The following is a 21,087-nucleotide window of genomic DNA, read 5'->3' on the forward strand; positions in this document are numbered from 1 at the left end:
TGCTTTGGTTTTACCCAGATGTGCCTAAAAAAAAGTGGCAAGCGGCCAACTGAAGGGGCGTCCCCAGGGGCGTCCGAAAGTTCTTAGCGGGTGCCGGGTGTTTATGTGACACCTCTTCAGGGTGCTAATGCTGGATAGGAGTTTAACAGTAGGGTAATGGACGCTCGGATGGCGGCCAGGGAGAGTCAAAGGGGGGTGAAGATGTTGTTAAGGGGGTGAGAGGGGTTATGGTGGGGAAGGGGCGCTTGTGCCGCTGCGCTGGATGAAAGCTCCCCGACCAGCCGTCGTCGCGGTAACTAATTTGCTGAGATTTTCCGCTCGACTGGAGGCACGAGGAAGAGGCCCCCTCGGACCCTCCTTAAGCCCCAACTTCCCCCCTCAGCACTTTCACTTGACATCAGGCTAACAACACCACTGACAAGTAGTCTCAAAGCTAACTCACACTACACTTCAGTTACTGACGTTTTCTTTGGCCTTTACAATTAATATATACAAAAAAGCAAGACAGTAAGGCCACTTTAGAGTGCCTCGTTGTTGGCCCCGAGTTCGTAAATGTCACGCACAGAAGAAAGAAAGGGGAAATATTTTATTAAAAAGTCTGACTTGACCGCTAGCGTGTGAACTGGGATTTTGGGCTGGTGTGGCCACTTTAGAGTGCCTCGTTGCTGGCCATGAGTGTGCGCATGTTACAGAGAGAAAGTCAAACTTGGCAGGGTTGTTAACAACACTCTTTCCTGTTGTGCCATATGTAGAAGACATTTATTTTCACTTCACAGGGATGAGTGTGTGCCTTTGAGCAATTCTGTTTCCAAGTTTGTAGGTACAATTCCCTGCGAGGATTGAGATGTGTTCTTTTCCAGAGGCCGTAATCCTCTCCTTCCACTTTCACCCCAGACGGACGCTAAGCGCTAACTGCAGATTATTGCGAGCAATAACAACACTTCCAACAATGGAGCTTTTTTACCTCGGGGCCGCTTGGCTCCGCTCCAGTTAGCTCGCTGTTAGTTTAGCCGTCGTGCTAATCCCTCAATTTGGAGAGTCGGACACAGCCAATACAAATGCAAGACGCGAGAGCGCCAGATTACAGCATTAGCCCCTTTGCTGCTTTCACTAGTCCACTTGTTGGACACTTGAGTTAGTTGAGGTTCGATTTTAGAAGATTATAACAATGACAAAAACGCTTTATCGCTAAAAAAAAAAAAAAAAAAAGACACAAAGAGTGACTTTGTAATTTAAAAAAAAATAGTAAAACAAATATATGAATGTCAGGAAAAAATATATAAAATTATAGGATTTGGGACCAGTGAAAAGAAAAAAAATGGTTGGCAGGATTCTGACTTTATTCTCAAAATTCTGACTTTAAAGTGAGAATTCTGACTTTATTCTCAGAATTCTGGCTTTCTGACACAATTCATAGCTCTACGTCACAAAATCCGAATTCTCACTTTAAAGTGAGAATTCTGAGATGAACGTGATAAAGTGAGAATTCTAATTGTGACTTTAAAGTGGGAATTGTGAGATTAAAGTGAGAATTCTCTCTTTAAAGTCAGAATTTTAACTTTAATCACAGAATTGTCACTACTTTAATCTCAGAATTCTGATTTTAAAATGAGAATTCTGAGTTTATTCTCAGATTTCTGACTTTCCCTCACAATTCATAGCTCTACATCACAAAATCAGAATTCTCACTTGAGAATTCTGAAATTACATTCCGACTTTAAAGTCAAAATTCTGAGATTGAAGTGATAATCAGAACTCTGAGATTAAAGTCAGAATTCTCACTTTAAAGTCACAATTCTGAGATTAAAGTGAGAATCCTGCCAATCCTTGGTTTTCCTCTTCACTGGCCCTAATCCTCTTCCGTATAAATTTTCTAAATAAAGATTATGAATATTTTTCCCAAAAACAAAATTACAATATAACATTTTTCTAAAAATAAATTGTCAAAAAATTATGACATTTTTTTTTCTTTCCTTGGTAACATTGTATTTACTCCTTTGCCGCTGCGGTGAAAGTACAAGGAGGTGAAGTGATTTTGTGGTGAGCATGTCCACATTTAGCATAGTAGCTGCTCAGCGGGGTGGAATCACAACACAATTATAGCGTCGCTTGTTGAAAACATGTAACCCAGAAGGAGGCGCGGATCCTCTTAGCTTTTAGCACCAGGCCGCTGCCGCTAAAATGTCATCGCCGTGCTGCAAAAAGGCTGCCGGCTTGTTATTAGCTTCTCGCGTGTCTGTCGCGGCCAAATACTCTCAAGAGAAGAAGACGACCGATATTCACAAGAGTTGAACATTTCATTTAAACGTATGACACTTGTTTTGTACCTCAGTTACGCTGCCCCCTACAGGAACAAAAAAGAAACGCTCCCAAAATATTTTGGGTGTATCCCTGGTCATAATCTTACATGACAAAAGTTTCGATATTGAGTGAAAGTCACTCAAATGTCAATTGTAGTCTGACAAGAAGGCGTCAGTGAACTAAACAAAATGGAAACAACAATGGACGACATCTTTTCCTTTTATAAGATGTTGTCTTCTTCCCATTGTCAGCGTGGTCCCCTTTCCCCACCTACTGCCACTAGTTACCAAAAATAACAAGCACAGTTGAACTCAAGTGAACTAAAGTGTCGTGTTTGGGTGTACAAGTGGATTATGGTGGAGGTTACCATTTGAGGGGGAGGTTTAGGGGGGGGGGGGGCTCGGGAGGACGTATGGGTGGGGGGGTTGTTCCTGCATTTGAACTTAACCCGACTGACTGACGCAGCAATTAACATCAAAAGCAGCAGCGCAGTGTGGCGCTCCGCTAATTAGTCATATGAACCAGACAGTCTGTGTGCGTGTGTGTGTGTGTGTGTGTGTGTGTGTGTGAATGTGTGTGCTAACAGCAGGTGGATGAGAATGGACTGTGAAGTGTTGTTCAGTCATCTAATTGGAATTTATTTTCACTGGGATGAATGGAAATAATCCATTGCAGGGCCAAAGCGTTTGCTGTTTTCATTTCTACGCAGCAAAGAGGCAATCGCATGTTAGCATTTTAGCACGATTACACGTTTTTCATTTAGTGAAAAACCACCTGCGACTGAAATTTTCTGACCGATTTTTTTAGTTATAGTTTAACCCCTCCTACAGGTTTTAAAAACAAGTAACAAGAGAACACAAGACACACTCCACTCAGAGCGCAATCCAACCGAACCACATTTAAAAAAAAAAAAAAAAAGACTGCTAGCTAAATACTAACTGCGAAATGCCGAGACGGTCCCAAACAGCATCTCTGGGCTCTTGTCACCTAACGCAGGTCGTCCTTACGCCGCTGCAGAGTCGCTCCTACGTCAGTAATCAATAAGCTATACTTCTGATAAGTATCATTGTCATGAATGGATTGCAAGAAAAGACGCGCTAAATGCTAAGCTAACCTACAATTGACACAGCTAGCACATTTAACACCGGAATTAAGTGCTTGGGTAATGGAGTATACTTTTCAGAGACATCCGATTACAATAGCGTTAAAGGGAAGAACATCCAACTTTGAAAAGCAAAATATCATAAATGCTAAACAGAACCGGAAATTACTTAATTTCAATGTACGTATGTACATCGAACACCGGCCAGGAGGTGTGGCCTATAAGGTTAAAAGTATATTAATAAGGTACAAAATATATACTGTACAATATCAGCAATAGCATCAATAACATTTTCTATTATGTGTTAGCATTATGCTAGCAAGCAAAGTTGATGTGGTTTGGTACACTACAAAACGTCAAATGCTTTGACTCGGAATGAGCTACAAATAAATAATCTTTTGCTTCACATTCAGTTGAAGTGTCACCAACAAAAACAAAGTAACAATGTGCCAGGTGACAGTATTTTTAATATAGTGTTTTCTACTTTAGCCTTAAATCCCTTAGAAAGGCTCGGGAATGAAAACGGTGTGATGGGTGAGTGGCACATAACAAGATCTGCGTTGCACTCAGGGATATGACAATGAAAGCATCCCCGCCATTATCCCGCCGGATAAATGGCCTTCGTGCCGCGAGGTCGGCCGCCCGCGACGGCCAATTCCCCCCAGAGTGGAATTTGGTGGAAAAATAATCGCCCCGTGATTGAATTGCCCGGCGGGACGTTTGAGCCCGGCCCGTAATGAAATGGCTGTTGTCGCGAGCCGACCTTTCTGGCCCCGCGTGGCCACTTTTTCAGCAGATTACGCCGACTATTTGCCTACAGGAAGACGTGTAATGTATGTACATGCCGCTGTTTTGTCAATGTAAATCCCCATTACCGCACGCTAGATTCTGTTTATTACACAAGGGCTGTCACCCGTATGCCTGACCGGGCCACGGGGAAGTCTCTGCACAGCCCCCAAACTCTGCTTACAGTCTTTGTCTGCATAGCAAGAAAAGGCTAAAATGCTAAATGAATGCATTAATACAGTTTCAAATGGCTTGAAGTAGTAAAATGATACATTTGTCAAGGCTAGTTTTATTTTTTGAGTATAGTATAGTATCAGAAGATTATGATTAGGTATACATTTTTTAAGAAAAAAGTTGTACACTTAGAGGAGTAGACTTTTTTTAAGCAAATAGAAATAATGTTGCAAAAAAAATAAACATTTTAGATTAGTCATATTTTTACTTGAAATATGTCCTTGTTTAACAAAAATAAAGGCTAAAGGCTAAATGTTATGGTTTGCTACTGACCATTCTTTTCATGACTAAAGCCTGAAATAGTTTAAATCTGGAAGGAAAATAAACACAAAAATGCTAAATATTCTTTAGCTTCTGTAGCTCAGACATCCAAACACCACCTTGAGGGAGTTGTAATTGAAATATTGAATATTTGAAACAAGCGCTAAAGGCTAATTGCTAAATTGCATTTTCTTCATAAGTTTTGCTATAATTTTTTTTAATTTATTTAGCTAAAACCACTAAAATGCTCACATATTCTTGCCCCATAAAGCAAAAACAAAAATCCTGTAAAAGTTGTAAAGGCGCTAAAGTCTACATGCTAATGTCCATCTGCTATTAGTCATTGTTTTCCTGAACAAAGCTTGAAATAGAGCTTTAGTTTGACTTAAAGTGCTACAATGCTCAATGTTTGTTGTCTCTACACCCGCTCAGAGATCAAACACGCCATGAGGAAATTGTAACCGGAACAGGCGCTAAAAAGGCTAAATGCTAACATCATGACTTTACAACGACAAATGGCAGACTATATGTTGTTGTTTTCATAACTAAGTAATGATTGAAACACTCATAGTTTAAACCGTTTTAAAATCGCAAAAATGCTCAAATCCCACCCGTCAACAACACCGTCCAGAAAACCAGGTGTTTAAAGGCTAAATGCTAATGTTTAGCGTTAATCCTCCAGCATTATGGCAGCTTAAACTTTTACCATTTTAAAGGCGGCTTTTTCCTGAGTTGTACGTCAGGTCGCGTCGTACGCTACAACGCCGTCATCATCAACATCATTTACTAAAACATCATTTCCCATAATCCTCCACTGTAAATATGATTTAAAGTGACATTTTTTACAGTCTTGCCGTTTGTTTGAGTGACTTGACTGTTTGGCTTGGAGCCGCGCTGCCCCTTCAAGGCCCCGCCGGCCCCTCAAAGTGTGAATAATATCCAGCGAGCAGCGCAAGGGAAAGCTTTTAGCACATTATCCACTGCAGACGCCAACGCATGCTAATCCACTTTGTCAGCGCGGGTCTCTTATTAAATATCTGCACAGGCGCATTTGCATTCTGGACTCAAACAGAGTCACATTGAGGACACACACACACACACATTTGTGTCACTTTAGAGGACACAACACTCTTGTTCATCATTTTGTGAATACAAATGAGTCGAACAAAACTTGGACTTCAAACCAGCATCGCGTTGGATGAGAATTACGTCCAAGTGTGTGTTATGCTTTTTCTTTGGCTTTTTAGGGGTGACTGTCTCCTGATTGCGCCACAGAATGATACAGGTGTGAAATCAATTGTGTGACGATAACCATAGAACAGGAAATAGAACATATTTTTGTTTGACTTTGTTGTAATGACACGATTTTATGAAAGTGTAGCAACAGATAGAAAGATGTTCAAGAAATGGAACTTAGGCTATACAAGGAATAGTGGAAATATATAACCATAGAACAAGAAATAAGTCAGAAGGCTATAGGAAAGGGTACCAAAAGAAAAAAAAATCTCCATTGCGCAGAAAACAGAACGCATGGCTAAAAAAAAGATGGCAAAAGAGGAAAAACGGTCATTAACGGTCCTGCCATGATATATTCAGTGTTGATGTTGGTGCGTTCAAGTGCACCTCGTAATCTCCAGCTTCAAGCCATAAAGTAACATCTCTACTTGTCTGCTGCTTTTTTCTTATCTGTCTTGCTATCCAGCAGGAAACAACATGGTGTCTCCACAAACGTGTCGCCTGAGGTGAGCGACTGCTAGACCGGATCTATCCATCTCTATCGAGTTGAAAGCGAAGAAGAAGGGAAAAAAATATCGCTTCGATGCTTCTTGAAAGCGTATTTGTGCGATATGGAAATAAACCAGCAATAAAAAAGGAGATGAATGAGGACATTTTGTTGCTGTGAGTGAACTATATGACTTGAGAGAGGACCTGCTAAAAACAAAGGACAACTATCTTTCACATATGTCGCACTACCTCTTTAAGGATTTCTTTTTAGCTAATCAGAAGCCGGAAGGAACTTATTTTAAATGTGGACCACGTGGCACTCTTTAATTCTTTAAAAATAAAATAAAAAAAACGTTAGTAATGTGACACATTGTTTAGGAAAACTATATAGTGTTCAAATGTTAATAATTCCGATTTATTTATTTATTTTTTGCAAATTTAAGGCTTACAGGATTTCAAAATGTATTTTTCTATGTCATACATATTCGAAATGTTACTCGTTTTTAGATGTTAAACGTCAAATTTTCAATCTAAATTCGATACATGGCACTGAAATGTAAGCTAACGCTAAGTTAACTCAATGTGCGTGTAAATACTCGACGACGTACAAAAGAGACGCTAACACAAAGTTAGCGGTCACTAACAATGGCCCGGATGAAATGCGATGAAACTCAACTATGTACCGAAACAATGCCAACGCCAAGCTAGTGTCAGTTTGCGAACATCACATGACCAAACGCAGAAAATAGGTGAGATGTGATCGGTGTTACCTGAGCAACTGTGATGTCATTTTAAATCAACAGCAAGTGGCAAAATGGCCGCCTCAAATTAGATGGGTAAAAACGGGCTGCTTTTTTTCTTTCGTTCTTTCTTTTTCTTTCTTTCTTTCTGCATTTTTCCCCTCCAAAACCAGGAAGCTTCTGGAATCGTAACTACATAATAATACGTTTCGATCTACCCAAGAAGAAGTAGAAGATAGCAGACCTGACTTCCTCTCATGCAGCTCTTGTTGACCATGACGTCTTTCTCCTCCTCCCGCTTCCCACGAAGCCTCCTCTGATTGGCTACCGAGGCGGGACAGCGTGACGTGTCAGCCTCTGTAAAATGATTGGAGCGAAGAAGGGGGGAAAAAAAGGGCTCAAGTTGGCTCCAAGCTTTCCACAAAGATCTGTAAAGCACCTCCGGACCGGCCTGGAAGTCACCTGGAAGTCCTGGATGCCCTCCTCATCCTCATCCTCCTTCTTCTTCTTCTTCTCCTCCATCATGCGACCACATTGGCCTTTATAAACCCCATCAAACCAAGGGATTTATTACTGTCTTCTTGTCAAGTTTGCGCGGAGGTTTTTTTTTTCGCGGAGCGAAATGGAGTACAGCAGCTCCCCGAAACCGCAGCTGTCGTCGCGGGCCAACGCCTTCTCCATCGCCGCGCTCATGTCCAGCGGCAAGCCCAGCAAGGACAAGGACGGCGGCGGCGGCGGCGGCGGCGGCGGCGGCGGCACCATCAAGCCCCTCGGTACGTCACGTGCCGCCTAAACACACAAAAGACACCATTGGCGTCAACTTCACTTTTGTGAAGTTTGCGTGAATCAGACTAAAAAAGAAGCAAAAAAAAGGATACGGCGGCGGGCGTTGTCATGTTTACGTTTTCTTTTCTTGGCATTTTGAAGGTGGAATGGCTAAATGCAAAAAAAAAAAAAAAAGTAGGATGTTATTATAATAATAATATTAACCGTAAAAATGGAACAACGCTGACAGAACAAGACGCATGATCGGTAAAAACTTTATTTTAAGGACAACTTCTGTTCAAGAAAATAGGTTCTGATTTGGATTTGTATGTATTTGTATTTATTTAAGGTTTTCCATTGCGTCGATAAATCGGACTATATTGCTGAGGGTAAAAAAAATAAAATTAGACCTAAAATAAATAAATATGCACCCTTTTCGGTATTTCGACCCTTTTTAATGTTCTGTTCATTGACAATATTTGTATTTAGAATAGGAGTTATGTTGTCAAAGTTTATCAAATGAAAACATATATTTTATACCTATCATAAATAGCAAAATAGAAAGGAAGTGATCATTTTGCAGTGGCTCTTTATTTTATTTTTTCCCCCAGCTGTAGTTGATGAAAAGTTGTATTTTTGCTATTTATTATTTCCATGGAATTATCTTCAGATATACGTTTAATGACAATATATTATAGCAGTATCACTCATTCATCAATAAACAGGATTTCTCGTGTAGTTACATGTTTATAGACAATTAATTAAAAAAAAATGGTTTTGCCAATTTCTATTCATACATCATACATACATCTATTTTTCCATTGTACTTTTATTTATTTAGTGTATTACTTCTGTACTGTATTTAATGACCACTTGTATTCATGCCTTAGTGTATTTATTTTTGTATGCGATTATATTCAGTTAACACATAAGAACGCCTATTTAATCACTTTTATTCATTATCGTTATACTGTTTGTTCATATTAGGTTTTGTAATAAGAATATAGGCCTACTGAATTGCAACTTTTATCAGTTCGTATAACTGTTATTGTATTTCTTTTTAGCTATCAAGTAAAAAAAGAGGATTGTATTTAATGATAACTTACTCTCGTTCAAGTGTTTTTAAGATTTTTTTAAATTATTATTATCATTTTATATTTATTATTATTATTTTGTTGTCACTTCAATTGTTGGAATGCATTCCAGGTATATTTCGTTAATAAGAAGTTATTGATAGCTTGTATATAGAGTAAATTTGAAGAATGTTTATTTTGTTTTATGTTGAGTTAAGAATGTGGTAAATATTGTCTGTATTGAAATTGTTAACATTTTAAGTAGCAATAATTTAATGTGATTGATTTCTGTGATTTTTGTTTTAAAATAAACGTGTTTTTTTACTGCACGCTTCAAAAACGTTTTGTTTTGTTTTGTTAAATCCAATAAAAAATACATTTACTAAATACTCTCTTTAAATTTTTATCCCTAAGGGGGAAAACCCCAAAACATGTCACTATTACTTAATTCAATGTTGTGATGAATTCCCCTTCTCCAAGTGTGAATATTAATTAATGAATTCCAATTTCACCTTCGCCTTCGCAGAGCAGTTCGTGGAGAAGTCGTCGTGCGGCCAGCCGCCTCTCTCGGACCTCTCCTCTTCATCCTCCTCCTCCTCCTCCTCGTCTTTGGACGTCCTGCAGCCGCTGGCGGGAGAGCTGGTCGGGAGCGCGCCGCTGTCGGCCGCGGGGGCGTGCACAGAGCCCCTCATCCCCACCAGCCCGCCGCTCCCGTGCAGCGAGGAGATGGCCAACATCTCGTGCAGCCTCGAGACCAAAGAACTCTGGGACAAGTTCCACGACCTCGGCACCGAGATGATCATCACCAAGTCGGGAAGGTAAACTTGGAAAAAAAATAAAAATAATTCTAGCTGCCAAATATTGCAAACACACGAACGGAAGAACATTAAAAAAAAAAAAAGGTTGGCTCGCGTCTGTGCACCTGCCACGTGCTCGAAAGAGATAGATTTTTATGTAATTATTTATTGCCATTTAGAGCAATAATAATAATAATAATATAAATAATGATAATATAATAATGATAATAATACAATTATTTGTAAAGCACTTTACATTTGACATCAAACCTCAAAGTGCTACAGTGGGTAAAGCATAAAACAATATATAACATAATATAATAATAATAATAATAATAATAATAATAATAATAATAATTTATAAAGCAATTTTTATTTCAATGAAAATACAAAAGTTCTACAATAGATCAAATAACAGCAAAGATATCAACGATAAAACAAATTAGCCTATATTTATTCTATACTGTCAATTTGAAATACATCGGATTGATTATTTTACCACTATTAGTGCACGTGTTATTGATATTTCAATGATGTACAATTTAATTAACTATTTAACAAAAATAGTTTTATACAGTTACATTACATATTTCGTTCATTTCAAAATAATATAATAATAAAATAATAATAATAATCTATTCTATTAATTAAAAAATATATATGAATAATAATAAAACTTAGCCCCAGGCCAGTAGGCTTATTGCCAAAGTTAATAATTGTGTAAGTTGTCGTGCATTAAAAGTGTAATTTTGGTTATAATGTAGGATTTACAATTATTAAAACAAAAAACTATTTCGATATTAAATGAATTAATTAATTTACCAAATTTTGAATGAATCAATTTAACAATGTATTATAGTTTCATATGATAATAAAAAAAATTAATACAATGATAAAAATGTAATAATTATAGATGTACTAATTTGCAGTACAACATTTTACAATTTAGTCCTCTACAGATGACAATTTTGTGAATTTAATTAGTTAATTACCTTTTATATTTGCTAAAAGACTATCAATAATAAATATGACATTTTCCCCAATTAATAAATAACACGATAGTAATATTAAATCATTTATAAAACAATTTGCGTCTTACTATTTTGGGGGGCAGATGATTTTACGCTTCATTTTTAAAATATTTTTGTATTAATATATATCTCTCACGCCTTTGTCTCAATTTGAGACTTGAGTCATGTGCACTGCCCCCCCCCAAAAAAAAAGTTGGCGACTTTTATTGCGTTTCTGATTTTACGATAATTTATTTAAACTGAGTTATTTGTTGCCTATTTCATACTGCATTTTTTTCCCCTCACTGCAATGTGACCTTGAGGCCCGAAAGACGGCTCAAAATAAAAGGCATAATAATTTTACAATAATAGTAAAACAACTTGTGTGTGTGTGTGATGCAGGCGGATGTTCCCGACCATCCGGGTATCTTTTTCGGGTGTGGAGCAGGAATGCAAGTACATCGTGTTGATGGACATCGTCCCGGTGGACAACAAGCGCTATAGATACGCTTACCACAGATCTTCGTGGCTGGTGGCTGGCAAGGCGGACCCTCCTTTGCCTGCCAGGTAATATAAGTATCGTCGTGGAGCACTCCCAAATGACGTCATAGCGTGACGTATATGATTAAAATTTCCTTTTCTACGACTAATACTCTAAATGTCATTATTCAACAACTAGTTCCAACCAAGCAATTTAATTGGTCAACAACTGCAACGGGGTTTTTCACTATACATATCACTCCGCCACACCGGTATCAACAGTTAATATTACCGTGTTGGTAAAATCTTTACGTTACAAAGTTGAGCATTTCTTGGAATAACATTTGATTTAAAATCATGGTCGTCAGATGATGTGAATGAGACATTAAGCGCACAAACAAGCAGGAGCGGAAACTATCTCAACGTGCTAACGCGGCTAACCACTACATTCGCCACGGCATAGCTTCATTTTGTATTTCCGGACTACTTGCGTGACTTTTTCTCGTCATGGAGCACTCACCAAATGGCATAATAGCGTGACGCTACGTGACGTGGAATGGTGCAATCGTCTAAAGTTGTCCGTGAAAATGAAACAAGCTTAATTTGTTTCATTCTTTAGGTAACTGTTGTTTACGACTTAAGGGCTAAACGCATTATATGCGGAACTATTTGTGCTGGCGGAGCCGAATAAATTATTACGTAAACAGAAATCACCGGTACAAAACTCCTGATTTCCAATTGGTTGTTAACAATGTATTTAAATTTAATATCAATCTATCATTTATTGTAGTTGCAATGCAAATTCGTTTAATTTTATTTTTTCATTGAATGTCAATAAATTGAATACCAATGGATGTCGAATGAATGCGAATATGCAATCCCAAATGTCAGTCGTAAACTGTGCATAGAATTACAAGAATTACCAAAATATTTTTTAAATAAATGAAGCAATTAAAACTATTTTATATTTAATTTCTTCTGATATTTTACTGTTTTTATGTTATTATAAAAGACCAATAAAAATGCCTAACGTGCAACATATAATTAGATTTTTTTTTTTATCCGCTAAATCCTGGTGTTGATTGGCTACTTGTGTGGGCTCTCGGCCAATCAGGAGCGAGCATGTGACGCCTGTGTTGCGGTGTTGCGTCCACAGGTTGTACGTACATCCCGACTCTCCGTTCAGCGGCGAGCAGCTGACGAAGCAAATGGTTTCTTTCGAGAAGGTCAAACTCACCAACAACGAGCTCGACCAGCACGGACACGTCAGTTTGTATTCTTGTTTCATTATATATATATATTTTTTTATCAATAATGCAAATATATTTAAAGTGAAGTTTGATCTGTATATTTGGCGTTGTGTCCGTATTTCGAGAGATATCGAACATACGATTAAGATAAAATAGTAAACAAAGCATATATGTCGACCTTAAAGGTTTCAGTCGTAGATTTAATGAGGTAATGATACTTAATATTTACCATAATACATTTAATATTATACATTTTAAAGAGCCATATGCACATTGTTTTACTTCTTTTAAAAAAGTATTGCTAAATGATATTTCCCTCCACCATTTTTATTTGAGCATTGTTAACCTTCAACTCAGATAAACATTAAAAGTCCCCCTGATAAGCAAACAAATAAAAATTACACCTGAGCACAAATGCCAATGAATTATGGCACTAAATGGACAAAAGTATGTAACGTAAATTGAGCCACTGCAAACAAAAGTGGGCTAATTCCAAAATTCAAATTTTTAAAGTTTTATGTCTAAAATAAAATCTAATGGATTTATATTTTAGTGATTTTTCTGACAATTAATACAGGGAGGGAAATGCAATAATATAAAGTGTAATATAGTCCACAGTGCCGATGCCAGGTACTGGTCGGGGCCAATACTGGCCTTATTTTTAGGTATCAGGTACTTTTGGAGGCTGCCAATACCAAGCCACTGATACTTAAGACAAACAAAATATGTCATTTAGTCCTCTGCAGTAGTCAAAAAGAGGAAGACAGAAAGAAAGTTTTTTTTGTTTTTTTTTTACAATGTTTTAATCTTTTTGTTAAATTAAATTTTATATATCAAAAGTACTAGAGGTATCAGTACTCGGTATTGTCAATATTCATTAAATGTCAAAATTGGAATTCTGAAAATCATTAATTTAAGCGACAAGCCTTTTCTCTATTAATTACCAAACCTAAAAATGACTACAATGGAGTTCGCCCACTGTGGTCATCTGTGACTCAATTGCGTGTGCGCTTTCAGATCATCCTGAACTCCATGCACAAGTACCAGCCTCGGGTTCACATCATCAAGAAGAAGGAGCACACGGCCTCGCTGCTCAACTTCAAGTCGGAGGAATTCCGCACTTTTGTTTTCGTGGAAACCGTCTTCACCGCAGTCACCGCGTACCAGAACCAGCTGGTGAGTCGCCCCTTTCACGCGGCCTGTCAATTTACCCCCCGCGTGAGTGTTTTCTGGGGACAAAGTTGGCCTTCTTTTTATCAGAATGAAGTTTTTGCTTCATTAACCCCTTTCACGCGGTCAAAACCTTCATCTTCATCAGAGACGGCAAATCCAGGTCCAGAAAGTAAAAACTCTGCCACAGTTTGGCTTTAGCCCCTGATGCTAGCTAGCTAGCTCCCATGGTGCTTGTTTACCTTTTAGGGAGCTAGCTAGCTAGCATCAGGGGCTAAAGCCAAACTGTGGCAGGATTTTTACTTTCTGGACCTGGATTTGCCACCTCTGATCTTCCTTGCTTTTTCCTGCGTGTGGTCTGTGTGAAAGTTACATTTAGCTCTGTATTATATATATAAACACGGCTCAACATGAAAGATAACGTGTGCGTGTGTTTCAGATAACCAAGCTGAAGATTGACAGTAACCCTTTCGCCAAAGGATTTCGGGATTCATCGCGACTGACGGACATGGAGAGGTACAGGGAATTCTGGGAATGCCATTTTGCGTGTATTTTCTTGACCTTTTTTTTTTTGTCACATATAGCACGAGCTGTGGTATCAGATGGCTCTCACTGTTCACAGATATCATACAGGAGGAGGGTACAGAAAGCCTCCTAGAACGTCTAAATTTTATTTGGGGTTAATCAGGGGCACTTTAATGGTGGCAGGTGTGTGCTGACTCCCATTTAACATGAGTTTGCATGTGATTGGTTCATTCTGAAACGGCCACGTTTTGAGTTATGAGGGTGTGCACACTTATGCAAAGACATCTCAGTCGTTTGTTTATACTTCCACTCTCTTTTTTCCAAATGAGGTTATTATAGGCCCACATTAATGGTGGTAAAAGTTTTAAAGTGTTTTATGACATAATCTGGCATTTGGAGAAGGGTGTGTAGACTTTTTCTACCCACACACACTTGGAGGTGGTGTCAGAGTGTATTTGAAGGCTGTGAATTGGAGCTGATCAATTGATCTTTGGGGAGCTGCAGAGGGAAAATGCGATTAGCCAACAGTCGCCATGCGGCTGCACTCAAACACACTTTAATCCAATTGGACGACTGTGAGTGATTGAAGCCAGCAGGCCCCGCCCCCCCTCCTCCCCTCCATCCCGCAGGGCATTGTGGGATTTTTGCCATGGGGTCGGCCTGATAAAAACACACACATTTGTACTGGTCTGCTGACACATATTGCACTTTACTAACCTGATTGGAGGGAGCGGGGAGGGGATAATGTGGACGCACGGATGGCATCATGCAACACACACACACACACACACACACACAAACAATTTGTGTCACTGGGCTTGACAAGTGCAGCGTGACAAGACTCAAATGAGCTAATGCACTTCGGCGGTGTAGAGGGTACACAGAAATAAGTGTTACAAACAAAACAATGTCAGATTTGATTATGATATGGATGATGTCACGACAAGTAATGAAAGTTTGTAAAAAAAATTTTTTAAAAAAGACAAATGGCATAACAAGCATGTTTGCTTGAAAGTAAACTATGTTCTAAAAGAAAAGAGTTGTGTCATCGTAACTGCGTAAAGATCCAATTCAGTTTGATTGTCGTAACATAAATTTTCTTGTCAAAGATTTTCGTTCAGATTAGGATTTTTTTCTTCCCTCACTGAACAGTAGGGCTGGGTTTTAAAAAATCGAATAATCGATATTGAATCGATTTCCTTTTCGAGCCTGATATTGATTCATAAAGCCATGAATCTTTTTCCCCCCATAAATTCATAACAAAATAGGCCAAATTTATTTATTTATTTACTGTTTTCATGAAATGTATTGTTCACATGAATTTAAAAGTATTTTCCTACATTTTTTAAATTCTTTTTTATTTTATGTTATTCTTTAAATTGTATTTGTATGTTTTTTATTTGTAAGGTGACCTTGAGTGTCCAGGTGCCTATAAATAAAATGTATTATTATTATTATTTTTATTATTATTATTATTATTATTATTTAATACCTGACTTATTGTACTTTAAGTAAATTCAGTATCTTTTTAATTTATATTTACAGTTATTGAATTAGAATTGAATTTAATGTTTGTGGAGTTTTTATCATGTCCTTGATATTTAAGAAGAATTGAAGTGACTTGAATCGGGGAAGAAAAAAATCGGAATGGAATCGAACTGAACTCTTGGTAATCTAAATCGAATCGATTGAGGAAATTAGAATCGATACCGAGCCCTACTAAATTGTGACTTAATTACCATATTATGACTTTATTTCCGTCAGATTAGGATTTGATTCTCGTAAAATGAGGACTTGAAAAAATATTTCTTTAATATTGTAAATCTGACTGTTTTCCTACAAAATCTAATCCTTTATTTTCGTAATATTTGGATTTTTTTCCCTCCCTCAGCCGACACCCGTCCACCATTTTATAGTAATATGTTTTACGCTTTGAGTTTTGGTGTGTTTATCTCCCAAAATCCCACACTGTGACCCGCACCCCCACCATAGAAGAATATTTTGGAGGTGTTATTCCCCCCCCCCGTCCTCAACTAAGAAATTAGGGCGTTGCTTGGACAACCCATCAGTCCTCACATTCCTGCCTCCCCCCACTAGGTGTCACTGTCTTTTTATGTTCCTTGCGTGGGCTGAAACTGAAAAAAAAATTTTCATGTACGTAAAATGACAAGAAAATATTTTCATCAAAACCGAATCACTAAATCGACGTATCGAGATACGTATCTATTTTTTTTTTTTTTGAGATGCACACCCCTAATATATACGTATATATGTGTTGTGGTGAGCGTTGCAAAACAAGGAGATTTATTTCGGGCTGTTGCTCTTGGACTTCTGCTGCAGGGAAAGTGTGGAGAATCTGATCCACAAGCACTCGTACGCCCGCTCGCCCATCAGAACATACGCCGGCGACGACGACCACATGCCGGACGACGGACACCCGCCGCACGCCAGAGGTGACTACTCACATTTACCGCAGCAGGCTGCTAATGTCTGGTGACGCAGCATGCGGCTCGTTACCCCAAGCTAATTCTCACATGCTCAAAAGTGAATCGTACCTGACGTTTGGATGCGTGCAGGCTCGGCGTTCACGGCCTCGGACAACCTGTCGCTGAGCTCCTGGGTGAGCGGCGGCACGTCGGCGGGCTTTTCAAGCTTCCAGCCTCCGTCGCTGTCGGCCATGGGGGCGGGCGGAGCCGGCTCCCTGCCGCACCCCATCCAGGGCTCGCTGCCCCACTACGGTCGTCTGGGCGTGCCCCTGGCGCCCGGCGCCCTGCAGGCCGGCGGCCCGTCCTTCCCGTCCTTCCACATGCCGCGATACCACCACTACTTCCAGCAGGGGCCCTACGCCGCCATCCAGGGCCTGCGCCACTCCTCCGCCGTCATGACGCCCTTCGTATGACTCGGTCACGCCCACTCCTCGAACCTCGGACCGCCTCACTATCATCTTGTGTAAATAGATCACCTGGAAACGATTACAAAAGGACAGAGACGTGTTAAGAACGTCCACTAATGGAACATCCTGGTGCTCAAGGACCTGCGAACGGAGGCGGCCATGTTGTCAAAAAAAGTGCGTCGCCACGGCAACAGTGAATCGAGCTTGGATGTTTGCAGACATGATGCAACATTGTACAAAGGACCACAGTGGGGAAAAAAATAAATAATAATAATTATATTACAATAATAAAACAAAAATCATTTGTAGAATATGACAAAAAAAGTTAATAATTTAAATTAAATAAAAATAACAAATAAATAAAATATTATTTGCAGAATATGGCTTTATTGACTTAATAATAATTTAAATAAATAAATCTGGCAGAATTATTTCTCAAAATATTTCAACTTTTTACTATTATTATTTATTTTTATTTTCTTTTTTCTTGTACTATATTGTTTTCTTCTCATTGTGGCCCTTTGTAAACAAGAAACCGCAACTATAGAATAAAAAACTAAGACCACTTCAAGGATCCCCAAAGTCGGAAAAGCGAATTCAGGAATCTCGTAAAAACGAGAAAAAGACGACGAAAAACTTCAACCTGATTGGTTTGGACCCTTGTTGGGAGTCGGGAGGCTGCCGGCAACATTTGACAGAAGCGAGACCGCGTGGTTCCAAACGCGTGTACCGTCAAAAGTCGACTGATAGTATGTAAGGGATGGACGGAAGCGCTACATTGGCTCACTATAGAGACAAACAAACGCTAGCACGCATGCTGGACTGAATCATTTAAAAAAGAAAAAAAAGTTTCACTTTGGGTTGTTGACTTTCATGTTAAAAAACGACAGTAAACTTCCTGTTTGTTAGCATGTTAGCATAAGCTAACTAGCAGCATTTAGTTTTTTAGTTGAAAGGGATAAGAAAAATGTTTTAGTCTTCCTGGAAATTGTCATCAATGCTTCTCATGTCATTATTTATCACTTATTTGATTTGGAGTACAGTGGGTGGGTATAAAAAGTCTACACACCCCTTGTTCAAATACTTGTTTTTTGTGATATAACAAAAATGAGACCAAGAGGGGAAAAAATACTAGAAGGAAATGTTCTTTAATCTATTTGTGAGGAAAAGTAAAACTAACGAGATACATAATTTGGTTGCACAAGTGTGCACACCCTTTTATAACTGGATTTGACTTTGAACCAGTCACATTCAAACTCATGTTAAATGGGAGTCAAAAAGTAAGCCTGATTAACCCCAAATTAAGTTCAGACGTGCTGGCAGACGTTTCCTTTCTTTCTTTCTTTTTTTAAGTTTTGAAAAAGTGGCATTTGAACAACTTGGGTTCTGTAGATTTTAACCATCCACAAGAGGTATTCACATTGGCGTCCAAATGTTGCATTGTACTGGAAACATCACTTAGCTAAAAGGTAACCTCATTTAAGAAATGTAAACTCAAATTTTATGAAATCCTATTTTCAGTTCAAGAATGTCTTCCTTCATTTCTAATATACAATTTTTATATCCTCAACATGTTGTGATGGTGGGTATGAATGTGTACATAAAACATTTTTCCTTGTCCAGGTCAGCTGAATATTTATTTGGTTTCAATGAATGTAAAATGTACAAATGACACACTTGTTTGTTTATCTGTTGTCATCTGAGCACCAAACAATCTTGCGTTTTGTTGACTTTGTTTTTTTTTAAGTGCAATATATTTATTTTGTTGTCTGAAAATGTCTAATGTATCACCTTGAAAAAAGTTCTTTGTCAAACTTGAGAAATATATATCACCACCCAAATGCTGACTTTTTTTCTCTTTTCATTTGCACGTCACGTGATGAACATATCGATTTATTATTATTTGAAAATGCATCAAATTTCATTATTAAAGTTATGAGGTTATAATGACTATATAAATGACACAGTCACTGTTTACGGTATAGTGTTGTATTTGTAGTCTGCTATAGTTAACACAAAAAATATTATAGTGATTCTACAGCACACTCTGGTGGCAGATTGTTTTATTAAATGCATATCTAAAAAAAAGAAAGAAAAATAAGACAGGTCATTTTAGTGCAGCTGCACAGGGAAAATAAAGGAAATTAAAAATAATTTAAATAGGGGAAAAAAAAAAAAAAAAAATCAAATATACACAGGATTTTTTTGATAATATAAAATGGAGTTAAGACTCAAAATGAAAATAAAACAGCACGGGTAGAATAAAATATTACTCGCATAAAAATTAGAAACATGAACATAAAAGTACATTAACACATGTATAATATAAATAACTTAAGCACAGAAGAATATAGAAGTAAGTGGGAAAGGTGTTTATTAAATTAGGTAGAAAATTCAAATTCTACAGAGAAATAGGCAAACAATTAAAAAAGTAAAGAACACTAAAAAATAATAATAATAAAGTGTGCCATTTTCTATTACTTGTGAAATAAATGAAATAAAAAAATACAAATATTGAAAGATGAGGCAAATTATTATATTAAAATAAATAAAAACTAAATGAATACATGAAAATAAAAATTTAAAATACATGCAAATAACAAAAATAACAAACAAATATTATACACATGACTTTAATTAGTGTCACGTGGCGATGGGCATCGGCTTTGGGGGGTGATTTAATATAATCCGAAACATATGGTCAAATTTAATTTCTTTATTTTTTTTTATACTTAAGTGTGATTTAATATAATCCGAAAAATACGGTCAAATTTAATTTTTACTTTTTTTTTATACTTAAGTGTGATTTAATATAATCAGAAAAATACGGTCAAATTTTATTTCTTTCCTTTTTCTTTTTTTTTTACACTAATTTAAGTATATAAATTGAAGTTACTTTTTACACGACATACTCGCTACATATGTATAGAGTGTGGGTACTTTTGCCACTCCTGACTTTCTGTCATTTTAGCATTTTGGCCCATTTTCCTCGACTCGGGCTTTTAGCGGTGGCTACGGGACGAGCTAACAGGTCAGTCCGGGATCACTGGCGGGCGGCGGCCATCTTGCTAACAATATGCTAATAGGTTAAGAGCAGGCCGGGTGATGGATGGCGTGTCTGCGAGCATTTAGCGGCAAAGTGCTTTCAAAAGCTAAGACGACACCAAAGTGCTTCAAGGACGAGTGAAATATTTGTGATGAAACGCGAACTAGACAGGAAGTGGACACGGAATTTAAACGGAACATCGCCGTAACGCGTTTAGCATAAAAAGCTTAGAAATATTTACATTTATAAACTGATTTTCGGGAAGATGCACACTGGTTCGCGTCGACTGAATTTGCTATGAGTCTAAATTCTTGCTTTTGTTTAAACTTTTAGAAATGTGTCATAGGTATTTTCTTAAAAAATATGTGAAATAAGATTAACAAAAAAATGATTATTTCTGTGTTGTGATTGAATTTTCTTTTGAGTATCCTGAATTCGTCAACATATAAAAATGAACATAATCCGTTTTAAAAATGCTTCATACAGCTCTTGAACTGAACTGTGTACCTAATATATCAATCAGTCAATTTATTTCATTAATTTGTCAAAGAAAAAAGACAATATAAAGCAATATTCAAATTCAAAGTAAACCTAATATCGTGTCCAGTAAGTTTAACTGGAGCAATTAGCCACATTTTGCTATACAATCAGTAGACTAAATACTATCATTATTATTATTATTATTTGTGCTTGTGTGACCTCAAGAAACTCTGCAAACTGTCTCACACACTCACTCACACACACACGTAAAGTGAGGATGTCCTCTAAAGACAAGGTTTGATAGGAGGGAAACCGGCTGCATAACAACAACTTATTACAATGATGAAACGTCCTACAAGCATCCTTACACTCTTAAAACAAACCTCAGCTCAGATAAGGAGCGATGGGAGGCAGAGGGGTAGGGGTGGGAGGTGGGGGAGGGTACAGGT

General features: G+C 37.8%; 1 protein-coding gene across 1 annotated transcript; it reads left to right on the forward strand.

The window, feature by feature from the left end:
- Positions 1-7,601: 7,601 nt before the first annotated feature.
- Positions 7,602-18,932, forward strand: tbx20 (T-box transcription factor 20). The gene is made up of 8 exons (XM_077575720.1): positions 7,602-7,922; positions 9,514-9,805; positions 11,197-11,361; positions 12,431-12,539; positions 13,542-13,700; positions 14,134-14,210; positions 16,560-16,672; positions 16,796-18,932. Exons 1-8 carry the CDS (start codon positions 7,772-7,774, stop codon positions 17,116-17,118), a joined length of 1,389 nt encoding a protein of 462 aa, XP_077431846.1. The 5' UTR covers positions 7,602-7,771; the 3' UTR covers positions 17,119-18,932.
- Positions 18,933-21,087: the final 2,155 nt, after the last annotated feature.

This window comes from Vanacampus margaritifer, chromosome 9, assembly GCF_051991255.1.
Source record: "Vanacampus margaritifer isolate UIUO_Vmar chromosome 9, RoL_Vmar_1.0, whole genome shotgun sequence".
Lineage (NCBI taxonomy): Eukaryota > Metazoa > Chordata > Actinopteri > Syngnathiformes > Syngnathidae > Vanacampus > Vanacampus margaritifer.

Bases quoted from the DNA above. Each gene is read 5' to 3' on its own strand.
- tbx20 (XM_077575720.1), top strand. From the start codon at position 7,772: ATGGAGTACAGCAGCTCCCCGAAACCGCAGCTGTCGTCGCGGGCCAAC. The intron at 11,362-12,430 runs GTAATATAAGTA...TTGCGTCCACAG, and splicing joins GACCCTCCTTTGCCTGCCAG to GTTGTACGTACATCCCGACT. The intron at 16,673-16,795 runs GTGACTACTCAC...GGATGCGTGCAG, and splicing joins ACACCCGCCGCACGCCAGAG to GCTCGGCGTTCACGGCCTCG.